Consider the following 11,827-nt stretch of genomic DNA (forward strand, 5'->3'; position numbering starts at 1 on the left):
CTTTTCGGAGAGTTGTTCAGCCAAGGCTACGGAGCGCGTTCGACGACAGGCAATGTCAGCCACTAACTAAAGGCCGCCGACAGGTTATGGCAGCGCCCACATAAAACCTCTCGTAAATTCCGTATAGTAAGTATCATACTTATAAACGAGTGAATGACTTATTTCTTCGAAACAAAATCTCAAAAAAAAAAAACGAATTTCCAAGATTTATTCAGAGATAACATCATCATTTTTTAAATCTTTTACCATTCTTTTTTATGATCATCTGAATTATTTTCACTAATTTATACGCCATACCCCAAATAACAGAATATATTGATTGGTATGGACGTTTTTAGATACATTAAATGATATGATCTAAATATTTAATAATTTTTTTTTTAAAGGAATTAACAGGCTAAAGAAGTGGAATGATTTTTACACATAAGTAAGTTAATTAATAGCTTTTTATGCAAATTTCATCCGGGGTAGCTGACTGTTAATTAAAGCTTGTGGCTGCCGAGTTTAAATTTTAATTGAGGGGACCCAAAAAAAAAAAAAAAATAATAATCTTAACTAATAAAGTCCTTTGACTAGTTTAAATTTTTAAAATTAATTCATACTTGGCAATTTTTTCAATTCAATTAAAACCAATTGGGAGTCAGGTACTAACCATATTAAGGCAAAATAGTCAAAAGTGATTAAAAAAAAAAAAAAAAATTTGATACCTCATCTCTTCTCTCCGTTATCAGTCTTAAAAATAGCGTTCGTTTTTAATTAAAACGCCATGGTTTTAATTTTTAACAGGATATATACTTTCACTTAACTAAACTAACGGAGCATTAGCTGAAAAAGTAACATTTTTGGCACTATTTTATTAATAATAATTAAAATATTTGTTCTTCACAAAGCAATTAAAACTTTACTTAATAGAACAATAATTTTTACGCTTATTATTTTTTTTGAGTTAAGAAGACTAATTAAAGGAAAAATTTAATTATAGAAGTATATATCCCAAAAAACTGATTCAAAAACCGCACTGCAAACAACGAAAAATGTTGCTAAAACATATTTTTTTTTCTTTTAACTTTTCTAGAATGGTATATCGGTTAATATAGGACCAAGTGGTTCGCCGTTGTGATTTCGTCTTATAGCTTCGCTGAAAAAGCGTGTTACTTCCAGTGTCTATATTTTTTTTGGCGATTTGTTTTGTTGGGTTTAAGGTAATAAAAAAAGAGAGAGAGAGACAGAAAGAAATAGGGTTTTAAATTACAATTCAAGATAACGATCTTAAACATTGTTTAGATATAAAAAATACTTTTCAAGATTTTGTCTTTGCGTTGTTGATTAAGTAAATTAAATTAAAGTGCCAAACTTTATTTTCTCGTGGAATAATTAATTAATTAATGAAACCCAATTATAATATAAAGATCTCCCGTATTTTAACGAACTCCATACTATCATGGCATGTGCTAATACACATTTTTTATATATTTACGCGAATGCATTACGCAGTTTCTAAATTAGACTCATTTAGTATCAGTGGTGTGCGAGTCCCGTTTTTTCGGTTTCGAGCCGAGTCCGAATATCGAAACTAATTTCTTATCGAGCCGAGTCTCAAAAATACTTTCGAGTATCGAGTATTTAGATAGGTCAAATTTTGGTTCTTTCGAGTAATTATCGAGTCTCAAATATTGACTTGTCGAGTAGCAATTTTGTAAATAAATTTCGTGAAAATAACGAAGATGTTCAATTATCTAATATCTAACTAGTTCCAAAAGATTGTTAGTGATCAATTAAACATTGAACAATTGATTTTCAAAATAAATGCTCATGAACTCATCGTCTGCTATAGTTGTAAGCCTCGGACTCGAGTATTTGTCGAGTATTTAAGATGTTAAAAAGCTACTCGAATCTGTCTCGAGTATCTCAATGTGTTGTTATCGAGTATCGAGTCGAGTACTCGGCTCGATACTCGAACTTAACGAGTACTCGCACACCCCTGTTTAGTATATGGAAGTTTATCGAGATACTGTACAAAACAAAAAAATCTATCGCCTTGAGATAACTTTGGCCTTTATTTTATATAATGCTTTCAAAATTGGTGATATTATTTTACGCTAAAATTAAGCGTGACAATCGGGCCCTAGAGACTGTATACGTAATTTTGCTAACAAAATAACAACGTAAAGGTTCTGGCGGCACATGACCTGCAAACAGTTGCGCTTATGCGTGTATTATATTAAGGCAGCCATATATATCTTTCGTATCACGCGTTTTTTTCCAAAACTAAATTAAAATTGACATTCATCTAAAAAAAAATTTCTCTCAAGTCAAAAATTCGTTATTTGCAGTTCATGCTCAGTTAGTTTTAATAATTGCCAGTGTGTTTCTTTCTTTTTTTTATATAAGAAAAAATGCTTTCGGTTCCTATCATGGTGTTTTACATTATTACAAAAGGGCATAAATGGGTGGAGAAATAAGCAAAATTGAAAAAAAAGAAAGCTATTTTATGTAGGAGACATACATAACATGTTATGTATCTATATTCGATTCATGCCAAATGAAAAAGGGGGGTATTTGTTTTTAAGTCTAAAGTGGGGGCCCCTACTACATAGGTACGTTACTGAAGAGGTAGGACACGGATTCTCCATTATGAGTTCTGCGAATAGCTTCGGCAAGAATCATTGAAACGTCGATGCACTGAAAGATAAAAGACATAATATGTCTAACAGGATTTGCTCTGCATCCTACATTATTTTTTATATTAAAGTTTAAATAAAAAATTCGTGGCAAAAATAAAAATCGGCCTTCTTTAAATATTTGCGCGAAAAAATATCTTTTTCAATTATTAAGCATCGAGTGTTAGTCTTCATTTGCAAATAAAACTGAATGCATGCGTCTAAATCAAACTTAAACGTTAAATTTGATGAAGTGCGAAAAGGGGTTATCAAGTTAGCAATGTGATTAGCTTTATCAGCAATGACACCGTCTGGGGTTAACGCTAACTCGTGTCTAGAAAACAAATTTACAGCAGATAGCGGGGTTCAAACTCCAAGCTGATGAGGCCACTTAACAAAGATGTCATTGAGCCATATTCAAATGGAAAATTTATTTTCAAAGTCATAAAGATTGCACTGACAACTTACGTCATTGCGACTGAGCTACCAGTACATTAAAGGAAAAGGTGAAATAACATAACATTATAAGTTAAAAGAAGGCCTTTTTCTAAATATAAAAGGGAAAAATATTAAAAGAAATAAATAAATGATATCTTATTATAAAATAATTAGCTTTTAATTAGTCTTAAAAACGTGGATTACTGCGCCATCCGCCATTAGTTTAGAGGCGTCTGCTAAATCGAACCTCTTTCAGCCTGTGAGAATTCAACCAATCCCGTATGGATAAGTAGTTCGATTTAGCAGACGCCTCTAAATCAATGGCGGCGCAGTAGTCCTCGTTTTTTAAGATTAATTAAATATTAATTATTTTGTAATAAGGAGATCATTTTTTTTTTCATATCTTTCGAAATATATTAAGAATAAGGCCATTCTTTTAAGGTATAATGTTATATTACCCGAACTTTTCCTTTAATATCGTTCAAAGATAGTATAAATAAATTTCGTGTATAGGAAAAGAAACATTAAGCAAGCTCTGAAAAGGTTGAACACTTTCTGTCCAAAAAAACAAGGAGGCTTAATTCATTAAAATTGTAAGCCTTCATCTTTATTATAACAAATGTACGACGCAACGTGGCAAAACTTAAAAACAAAACCAAACAGAGCAAATCCTGCTTCCCTTATCTTTATAAAAAAAAAAAAAAAAGATTTCGCTGGAAAATCGCTACCATTTTAAACCTTTCTTACTTCAATTGACATTGGGTTGTACCTTACAACATGAACAGCGACTAATATAAACGTGTTACAATAAAAACATAGTAAAACATGCGTGATAAACTAATAGAAAAAAATTCCTAGGTTAAATGTAAATGGTTCATGCGCAAAAACCAAAATACGGTGAATTAAAAAAGAAAAAAAAAAAATATTTCAGCAATATAACAAAAACTCAAGCATTGAGCGTGAATAAAGTAGGTGAAGACGTCTCTTAATTTAAAATTAAACCACATGCGTCAAAGAGTTGAACACATTCCCAAAACCCTTTAAAAGTGCTATTCTCTCAGAGTCACCCATAATATTTTTTTTTTCTTCAGAAGGACTTTTGTGTAAATGAAGCACTTAGTTTCCCGTGTTACGCAAAATAAAATCGCGGAATAGTAAGGTATAGCGTGACTATGGCACTAAGCCAAGAACTTGAGCTATAAGAAGACAAAAAGAAGTCTAACCTGTATTCTGGGACAATCCCTCATGTGTTGTTCTTGAGGAATAGTGTTGGTGACTACGACAGCCTCAAAGCAAGCGTTGTTAATTCTTGAAATGGCAGGGCCAGAGAAAATTCCATGAGTAAGAATAGAGTAGACCTTTTGAGCACCGGCTTCCATTAATCTGAAAGTTTGAAAGCTTGTTAGACAAATTGTCTCGCGAAGCTTACCAATATGCCTCGCAAGTCATTTTTATTTATAGTCAACAACAAACAGAAATAAATAAATATTATAGGGATATGGCAAGCAAAAGGGGCGGGGCCTCAGACGGCTCCTCCCATATACATCTACATGGTGGAGGATTTTATTTAGTAGAAGGCTAGTGGGGGAATAGAGATGATTGGGTAAGAGGACGCCTGACGTTTTGTAGGAGGGGTTTATCATTTACCGCTGTGCCCCTATTCAATGGACTTAAATGGTCCATGAATTAACAAATAACCACAACACTTTAAAAAATAATAAAAAAAATTAGCAAATACAAATAACATACTTCTCAGCAGCGTGGCAGATTGTTCCACAAGTATCAGCCATATCATCAACCAAGATGGCTATCCTATCCTTGACATCTCCGACTAAAACCATAGCGGCAACTTCATTAGCCTTCTTCCTTTCTTTATGAATCAAGGCAAACTCTACATTTAATCGATCGGCAATTGACGTCACTCTGTTTTAATGAATGCCCAATCTTTTAATACCGAGTCAAACACCTTCTCAAAGTTAGACTCTTCAGTTAATACCTCTTAGCTCCTCCAGCATCGGGTGACACTATGATACTGTTTCTCCATTCAGGAATGTTTTCTCTGATCCATTTAAGTACAGCTGGCTCAGCGTACAAGTTATCAACGGGAATATCAAAGAAGCCTTGGATTTGGGAGGCATGAAGATCCATAGTAATAATATGGTCCGCACCAGCTACGGATAACATATTGGCTACCAATTTAGCTGAAATGGGGGCTCTACTTTTGTCTTTTTTGTCTTGTCTGGCATATGGGAAACAAGGTATGACGGCTGTAACTCTCGAGGCAGATGCAATTTTGCAAGCGTTGATCATAATAAGCAATTCCATCAGGTTATCGTTAACCTCCCCACACCCACTTTGTACGATATAAACATCTTCCCCTCGAACTGACTCTCCAACTTCAACACTGTTGGTTAAAAAGGTTACGGATATTTAGAGAGAAAGTTACAATCAATTATTATGGTACTTTATTATCCCCTAAATACACAAATGATCCTTGAACACGCACTTTAAAAAAAATATAACAACCAAAAAATACTTACCATGTTTCTTGATTTGAAAACTTCTTAAGGACAACTTTTCCTAGATCAATACCTGAAAAGAACATCGACAAAATTATATCGATGCATTTGGATTCCTTTTGGAAAGCATGGTGGCCACATGGGTAAATTTCGCGAGAGAGTAAGCATGGTGGTTGTGGACACAATGGAGTGGAGTGTGCCACATGCGCATAGTGACATTGTCATTAATTTTTATAGTTTTCGGTTTAGACGGTTGACATTGATTATATATTACGTAATCTTATATGGTTTTAACAATGTACAAAGAACAATCAGCTTAATTAGTCAAATTAGCAACGAAGAGCCGCAATGTCCTCTTGTACAATTTTGCTAAGCCTAATCGCCATGTTAATCACTAAGCCTTGGCTTACCTAATCTATCGACGATTTTTTGCGCCAAATCTTGATGAGAACTTCCACTAAAAACCTTTATATTAGGCATTATATCTTCTTCTTGAGGTATTCTTTGAGAATTTCGTAAAGGTAATCGGGAAAAATCTAAATCGACGTGATTTAATTCTAAAATACCATGCATTAAGAAAAAGATACTCTCGATCCGCGAGGAACCAAAACACGGATGATCGCGGTGCTACTAACTTCCAGAGAAGTTTTTGCAAACCTTAAACTGTCCGACACCTTCAATGGCTAGCAATAATTCATACTACCTAATTTACAGAATAATTATAGCTAACCAAAATTTTGCAGAACTGTATTGTTAGCAAAAATAAATACTAGAATTGCTAACTTTTCATGGTTAGCTAAAATGGGCCCTACTGAGTAGTGCCACTACTTTGCAGATAAATTCTTGTTAAGTTTCTGCACTATGGATTACATTTGAAAATTACGAAATGTTTGATTTCGTTTAGATATAGGCCTAAGTTATTTGCAATTTAATATTCATTTTGCAAATCAAGAGTTCTGCAAATTAGTATTGTTTTTGTTAACCATTTTCGGGCTCGGACAGTTGTAAGTTCTGGGATTTCATAATCTTAGCTTCAAATTAGTACGTGACTGAGGTAAATTTATCAACCAACTGGAAAAGTTAAAATAAACACGTCATTCATTTGATTCGATAAGAGGCCCCTTATTTTTTAAACCAGCCTACTAACGTCACTAAATTCCATTGTGACGTCAGAATCACCATATCCTTGGTGGGGGGGGGGGGTTAATAATTTTCTTATCAACAAATAAAATAACTAGATTAGGCAATAAAAACAAAATTAAATTTTATTAGGCTAATCTTTATTCTTTTTCATCTTTCCCAAGGCTTGAAAAACTCTCTTTTTAATCATTTTTTGCCTATTATTTCTTTTTTCATCTATTTTCTTTAGCTGAACTTTGTGAGCCTTTGAGCGCTCGACCATGTCCTTTTTAATTTTTTGAACTTTGGCCATATTTACAGTTTTAATCATTTTCATCATGTTTGAAACCTAATTAATGAAAAATTAAAAAAATTATACCTTTCTGGACACATTAATAAAATAAATAATTCAAACCTCTTTTTCATGGGGTTCTTGAATAACGGCTACTCTTTGATTCTGAATATTCTCGGCTTTATCAACAATTCCGTATTTCTTTTTTTCCGCAAATGGCAGTTGTTGATGAAGAGATTTGGGAACTTTTAATTCCTTAAAAACTCTTTCTTTGCGTTCAATTGGAGTGTAGAGAGAATCTGTATTTGGAATGACTCGCGTTCCTTTTTCTCTTTTCAACTGCCCCACAGTTTTCATTCCCTGCCATTTTATTTTCTCTTCCGGTGGCAATAAAAGTGACGTCACTGGGGCGCAAAATTGAGGAACTGAGACTGCGTACCAAGATCTTAAGAAGACAATATCTAAAAAAAAAAAAAAATGAATCATAAAACTCATTTAAATGGGTTAATGACTAAAATTGGAAAATGAATGATGATTGTTATTAAAATTAGTATACCACTCATTAAAATTTTGTCTTCAAAAGTGGCTCGAAATGCGCCAGGGGGAGCCTATTTAATTATTAATTATATTATCAAAATAAATATAATAAATTAAGTAACATTAGGTACATACCCTAATTGCTTTTTTAATTTGACCCCTGAGTCCACTAACTGTTCTCAACGATGCACCTTCAAATTTTGTTACTTCTAAAGCGGTATTGAACATGCCCTTAACAAACGCAGTCTTCTTGTATATTTTAAAGGGTTCTCCGGTTAATTTTAATTTCTTCATAATCTGCGTTGATTTGTCCAAATCTAAAACCACTCCAGTAGCTGCGATTCGGAAATCATACTGAAAAAAAGATTTAATAAAAAATATTATTTTGATAAATTTTTTATAACTTGCGCAATTTAAAATACAATACCGTTTTCTCCGATATGTTTTGCAAGGCCAAAATTCCAGCGCCTTGCGGGGTAATTGGACCCCAGAATGAAGCCAAACAATATAAATGCTGAGGCGTATACTTCAGCATTCGATTCCTGCCATTATGATCTTCGATCGAGTAGATTGGCATTGTTTGAAATCTACGCCAACCCAGTGAAAATATCAAAGGATCTCTGGTTTTCAAGATCCTCTTGTACCATCGATGTTTTTTTAATCTAACCTTCATAAACAATCAATGATAGAATTAATTTTATTTATTATCTCTAAATTAAAATTCAAGTTTTATTTACTTGAACGTATCCAAACGTATCCTCCCCATGCAACAAGCTCCCCAAAATAATGGGATATGAAGGGTCAAAATGTCTAACAAATTCGCAAGGAACATTCTCAACTTCAACTCTGACATACATCCCAGCTCGAAATCCTTCCAACTGAACACGTTTTTCATCATCGAGGCTTTCAAATTCAGACCTATTTAACTATAAACATTAAAAGAAGGTTAAGTACTATCTCTTTAATAGATTATGGAGAACTTACCTGCGCTTGTTCACTCATTTCAGCTTTCAAATCATCATAATATGATTTCCCATCTTTTTCATCATACTCGGAATCAAACATTGCTTTTAATTTCCTCTTCTTTTCAAGGATTTTTTCGGATCTCGTTTTCTTGGCACTCGGATCATTATTAGAACTCTCCTCTTTTTCTCCATCAGACTCGGAGCCTTCTTCATCATTGTCTTCAAATTCGTCCATTTTCACTCCTTTTTGTATCGAACCAGATTCCAAGTCTTCAAAATCTCCGTAAACTTCATCTGTACAACGGAAAATTAGAAAATTATCTAAAGGATAAAATATAATCAATTAAACACAAACCATCCGCGTCTTGATCCAAGAGAGCTTTAGCATCATTCCTGGAGTCCCATTTTCCAGTGACAAAACAATCCTTTATCAAATCCCGAGTCTGTAAAACAGTTTATTTCATTTTTGACTTAAATCTTATTAGTTTCAATAATTATAATAATTAATAACATTACCTCTTCATTAGTCCAATCCTTATTAACACCAGGCACTCTTGAACTTTCTTCTCCATTCAAATTTGAATAAGTTAGCTCAGAGTTTCCTCCTGATCTCATTTGATTCGCTCTTTTGAATAATCCACCAAGAATTTCATCATCATCACTATCATCACTGGATTCTTCGGCTTCTTTTTCTTTCTCTCCCCATGCTGAGTAAGAAATTTAATTTAATTACGAGAAACTGAAAGAAAATCAGTTCAATAAATACCTGATTTTGTGGTTCCATAAACCAGAACTGACAAATTAACATTAGTCCTTTGTCTTTGTTCAAAAGATTGCGAAGCTTTTAAAGCAAGGTTTTCTTTCCATTTCAAATGTCCCGATTCTTTTTCATCATCATCATCTGGAGAATCATGATCATCCTCGGAGTTTTCGTCATCAGAAGCTTCTTCTTGATCATCCACGCTGTCATTGTCATCATCTTCACTGTTACGTTCAATTTCATCATCATCAAACTGAACTTTCCGTCTCTCATTGCTAACTAGTTTGCTTTCATCCTCTTCAGTTTTATTTCTAATAAAAACAAAAAGTAAACATGATTCATCATTAAATTCTTTAATAATTTCAATTAAAATAAAAATAATTAACCTTTCAATCTCTTCATTCATTAAAGGTTTGGCCCCACTAAACAGAGTAAAAGCACTCGCTTCCATTTTGGAATCAAGACCCTTTTCACTATGAATTAAAGTTGATATAAGCTCCTTTTCATAATTTCTCGTCTCCTATTAAAATTAAATATTTATTTATCATCAAAATTAATTATGGAGAATAATTAAAAAAAATACTTTAGGTTTGTTATGAGAATGGCTTCCACCCAATTCAATATAAACAGCGTCTTTATCATAAACTATTCCTCCCACACCTGACATGGGAGCGTAAATGAGACGTTCTTTCTCATTTAAGGATCTTTTCTTTTCTTTATCAGGTAACGGACAAGGATCGGAAAGGAAACTCACTTCTTTCATGACAAAATCACTACAACCTGTCAGAAGATTTTAAATAATCAAGTTTCGATTTTATTCTCTTTAAGAACGGAACTAGCCCAAATTAATACCAGGAATATGAATTTTGGTGTTGTTCTTCAAGGGGGCACCTCTCGCGTAACCGTACAAGGAAATAGTTCGATCACAAACTGGATCTTTCCGAATTAAATCAGGATTTGTCAAATCTTCCATACGATCCGCAACAATGTAGGAATGGTTCTGTCTCCTATAATTTGGTTACTTTTTTTTCTACTTATTTGACTTTGACAATGAAAGAAGTTAATATAACACACCATATTTGAGGATGAAATTTCATGACAGAAATGAATCTTCCGAGATTATGAACTTCATTCTTCATATATTCATCATGGACCATGCCTGAGAGATAAAACAACTTGGCCCCTTGATAAATTTCAGTCCAGAATCGATGTTTCATTTGTTTCTTAGTACGTCTGAGGGTTTTAACATTCTTAAAAACATCTAGATGAGTTAAAACACCCATAATCTTTGGGAAGCCGTGAACTTGGCAGATATTAAGAAACTCAAATGTTTCCATCTCAAAACCAAAGCTAGCATCAACTAACAACAAGGCCTATAAGAAAATTCAATATTCAGCGCATCTACGTCACCTTTTGGGTAAGATAAGCCCTAAAACTTACAAGATCGCAAACTTTGGCCAAGTCAATCATACTATTCACATCATTATTACACTCTATGAGAGTTAAACGTCTTTTCTTGCCTATAATTTTTCAACATTTATTATTTTATACAATGTTGTTCACTATAGACTAGCTTACCTGATACTATAGTAACTGGTCCTTGAATGTTATTCAAATTCTGTCGACAAAAGTTTTTTATTAGACATCGGAGTAAAGTTGTCTTCCCAACTTTTGGGGGTCCAACTAGGGCAACAACAAAAGGCGGTGGTTCTAAAGCTGTACGATCAACTTGGGGTATATGTTCTTTCTTAGTTCTTATGTCCATAGTCCTCCGAAACTGCCTTTCAGCTTTCTGGACTGAATTGAATGCAAAAGCTTTTGGGTTGCGTTGTTTCGCTGTCATCTCTTGTTCATGGGGATCTTTTGCCTTCTTTTTCTCAGCTTTACGACCTTTATGAGGCTCATTATGGCGTTTACGCTTAGGTTCTGATTCTCCAAAGTCGTCCATGATTGAAGCTAAATTAAATTAAGGATCGATGAATCAAGAATATACTCAAAAATTATCCATCCAGTGGCATCATGGCATGGCCATACGCCATGTGGAAACCAAGGCTTAAGATAAAGTCTACAAAAACGCGGAACGCCAGGCTTACTTTTGAAATTTTCAGATTATTTATTTACAACATCCAGTAGTACGTTATAAACTGACTTTTATACTTAATAAATATATTAATTATTGAATTACAATAATATAAATTAATTTAAGTGACTCGAGAGCCGAAAGTTTTGGGGGACGCTACTAATTTGCATAAGTTTACAGCAAACCAATTTTTTTGCATAAGGCCGCCATTTTCAAAAGTTAGCTTCCAAAATACTAATTTGCATAAATTCTGAAAAAACGTTTTCATGCATAAAACCAGTATTTTCAATGGTTTGCAGCCAATATACCAATTTGCATAAAATTCCCCATCCACCACTATTTTTAAAAGTTTGCTACAAGAATACTAATTTGCATAAATCTACCGAAAACTCGATGAAACTCAGAAAACTCGATGAAACTCATGGTTTTTACAAGGAAACCTAGCTTCGCTTAGGGC

At 33.6% G+C, this 11,827-nt stretch overlaps 2 protein-coding genes across 3 annotated transcripts; both read right to left on the reverse strand.

Moving 5' to 3' along the window:
- Positions 1-179: 179 nt before the first annotated feature.
- On the reverse strand, positions 180-6,268 carry Prps (phosphoribosyl pyrophosphate synthetase). 2 transcript variants are annotated; one of them, XM_089852488.1, is made up of 6 exons: positions 6,028-6,268; positions 5,639-5,690; positions 5,095-5,502; positions 4,848-5,021; positions 4,322-4,481; positions 180-1,164 (listed from the first exon to the last, which is right to left on the reverse strand). In XM_089852488.1, exons 1-6 carry the CDS (start codon positions 6,188-6,190, stop codon positions 1,072-1,074), a joined length of 1,050 nt encoding a protein of 349 aa, XP_089708614.1. In that variant the 5' UTR covers positions 6,191-6,268; the 3' UTR covers positions 180-1,071. The 2 variants fall into 2 exon arrangements, with proteins under 2 accessions (XP_089708614.1, XP_089708613.1); XM_089852487.1 differs by having other exon boundaries at positions 180-2,682; positions 6,028-6,265.
- A 588-nt stretch (positions 6,269-6,856) lies between these two features.
- Positions 6,857-11,566, reverse strand: LOC149623514 (ribosome biogenesis protein BMS1 homolog). The gene is made up of 17 exons (XM_089852472.1): positions 11,384-11,566; positions 10,869-11,246; positions 10,731-10,810; positions 10,365-10,663; positions 10,143-10,297; positions 9,874-10,070; positions 9,677-9,810; positions 9,297-9,601; positions 9,047-9,237; positions 8,886-8,973; positions 8,550-8,824; positions 8,303-8,491; positions 7,993-8,232; positions 7,701-7,919; positions 7,585-7,636; positions 7,152-7,489; positions 6,857-7,085 (listed from the first exon to the last, which is right to left on the reverse strand). The coding sequence occupies exons 2-17, from the start codon at positions 11,236-11,238 to the stop codon at positions 6,891-6,893; spliced, it is 3,327 nt and encodes a 1,108-aa protein (XP_089708598.1). The 5' UTR covers positions 11,239-11,246; positions 11,384-11,566; the 3' UTR covers positions 6,857-6,890.
- Between the last annotated feature and the right edge of the window lie 261 nt (positions 11,567-11,827).

Source organism: Phalangium opilio, unplaced genomic scaffold (assembly GCF_054372755.1).
Source record: "Phalangium opilio isolate 3A_F unplaced genomic scaffold, DU_Popi_V2 ptg000113l_1, whole genome shotgun sequence".
In the NCBI taxonomy this organism is placed as follows: domain Eukaryota; kingdom Metazoa; phylum Arthropoda; class Arachnida; order Opiliones; family Phalangiidae; genus Phalangium; species Phalangium opilio.

What these genes read in the sequence shown, in the direction of transcription:
- Prps (XM_089852488.1), bottom strand. Translation starts at nt 6,190, where the DNA reads ATGCATGGTATTTTAGAATTAAATCACGTCGATTTAGATTTTTCCCGA. An exon ending in AAAAATCGTCGATAGATTAG is followed by an intron (nt 5,691 to 6,027) that starts GTAAGCCAAGGC and finishes TGTTCTTTTCAG; the next exon opens with GTATTGATCTAGGAAAAGTT. An exon ending in GATGCTGGAGGAGCTAAGAG is followed by an intron (nt 5,022 to 5,094) that starts GTATTAACTGAA and finishes TCATTAAAACAG; the next exon opens with AGTGACGTCAATTGCCGATC.
- LOC149623514 (XM_089852472.1), bottom strand. Translation starts at nt 11,238, where the DNA reads ATGGACGACTTTGGAGAATCAGAACCTAAGCGTAAACGCCATAATGAG. An exon ending in AGGATTGGACTAATGAAGAG is followed by an intron (nt 8,974 to 9,046) that starts GTAATGTTATTA and finishes ACTGTTTTACAG; the next exon opens with ACTCGGGATTTGATAAAGGA. An exon ending in AGACAAAATTTTAATGAGTG is followed by an intron (nt 7,490 to 7,584) that starts GTATACTAATTT and finishes TTTTTTTTTTAG; the next exon opens with ATATTGTCTTCTTAAGATCT.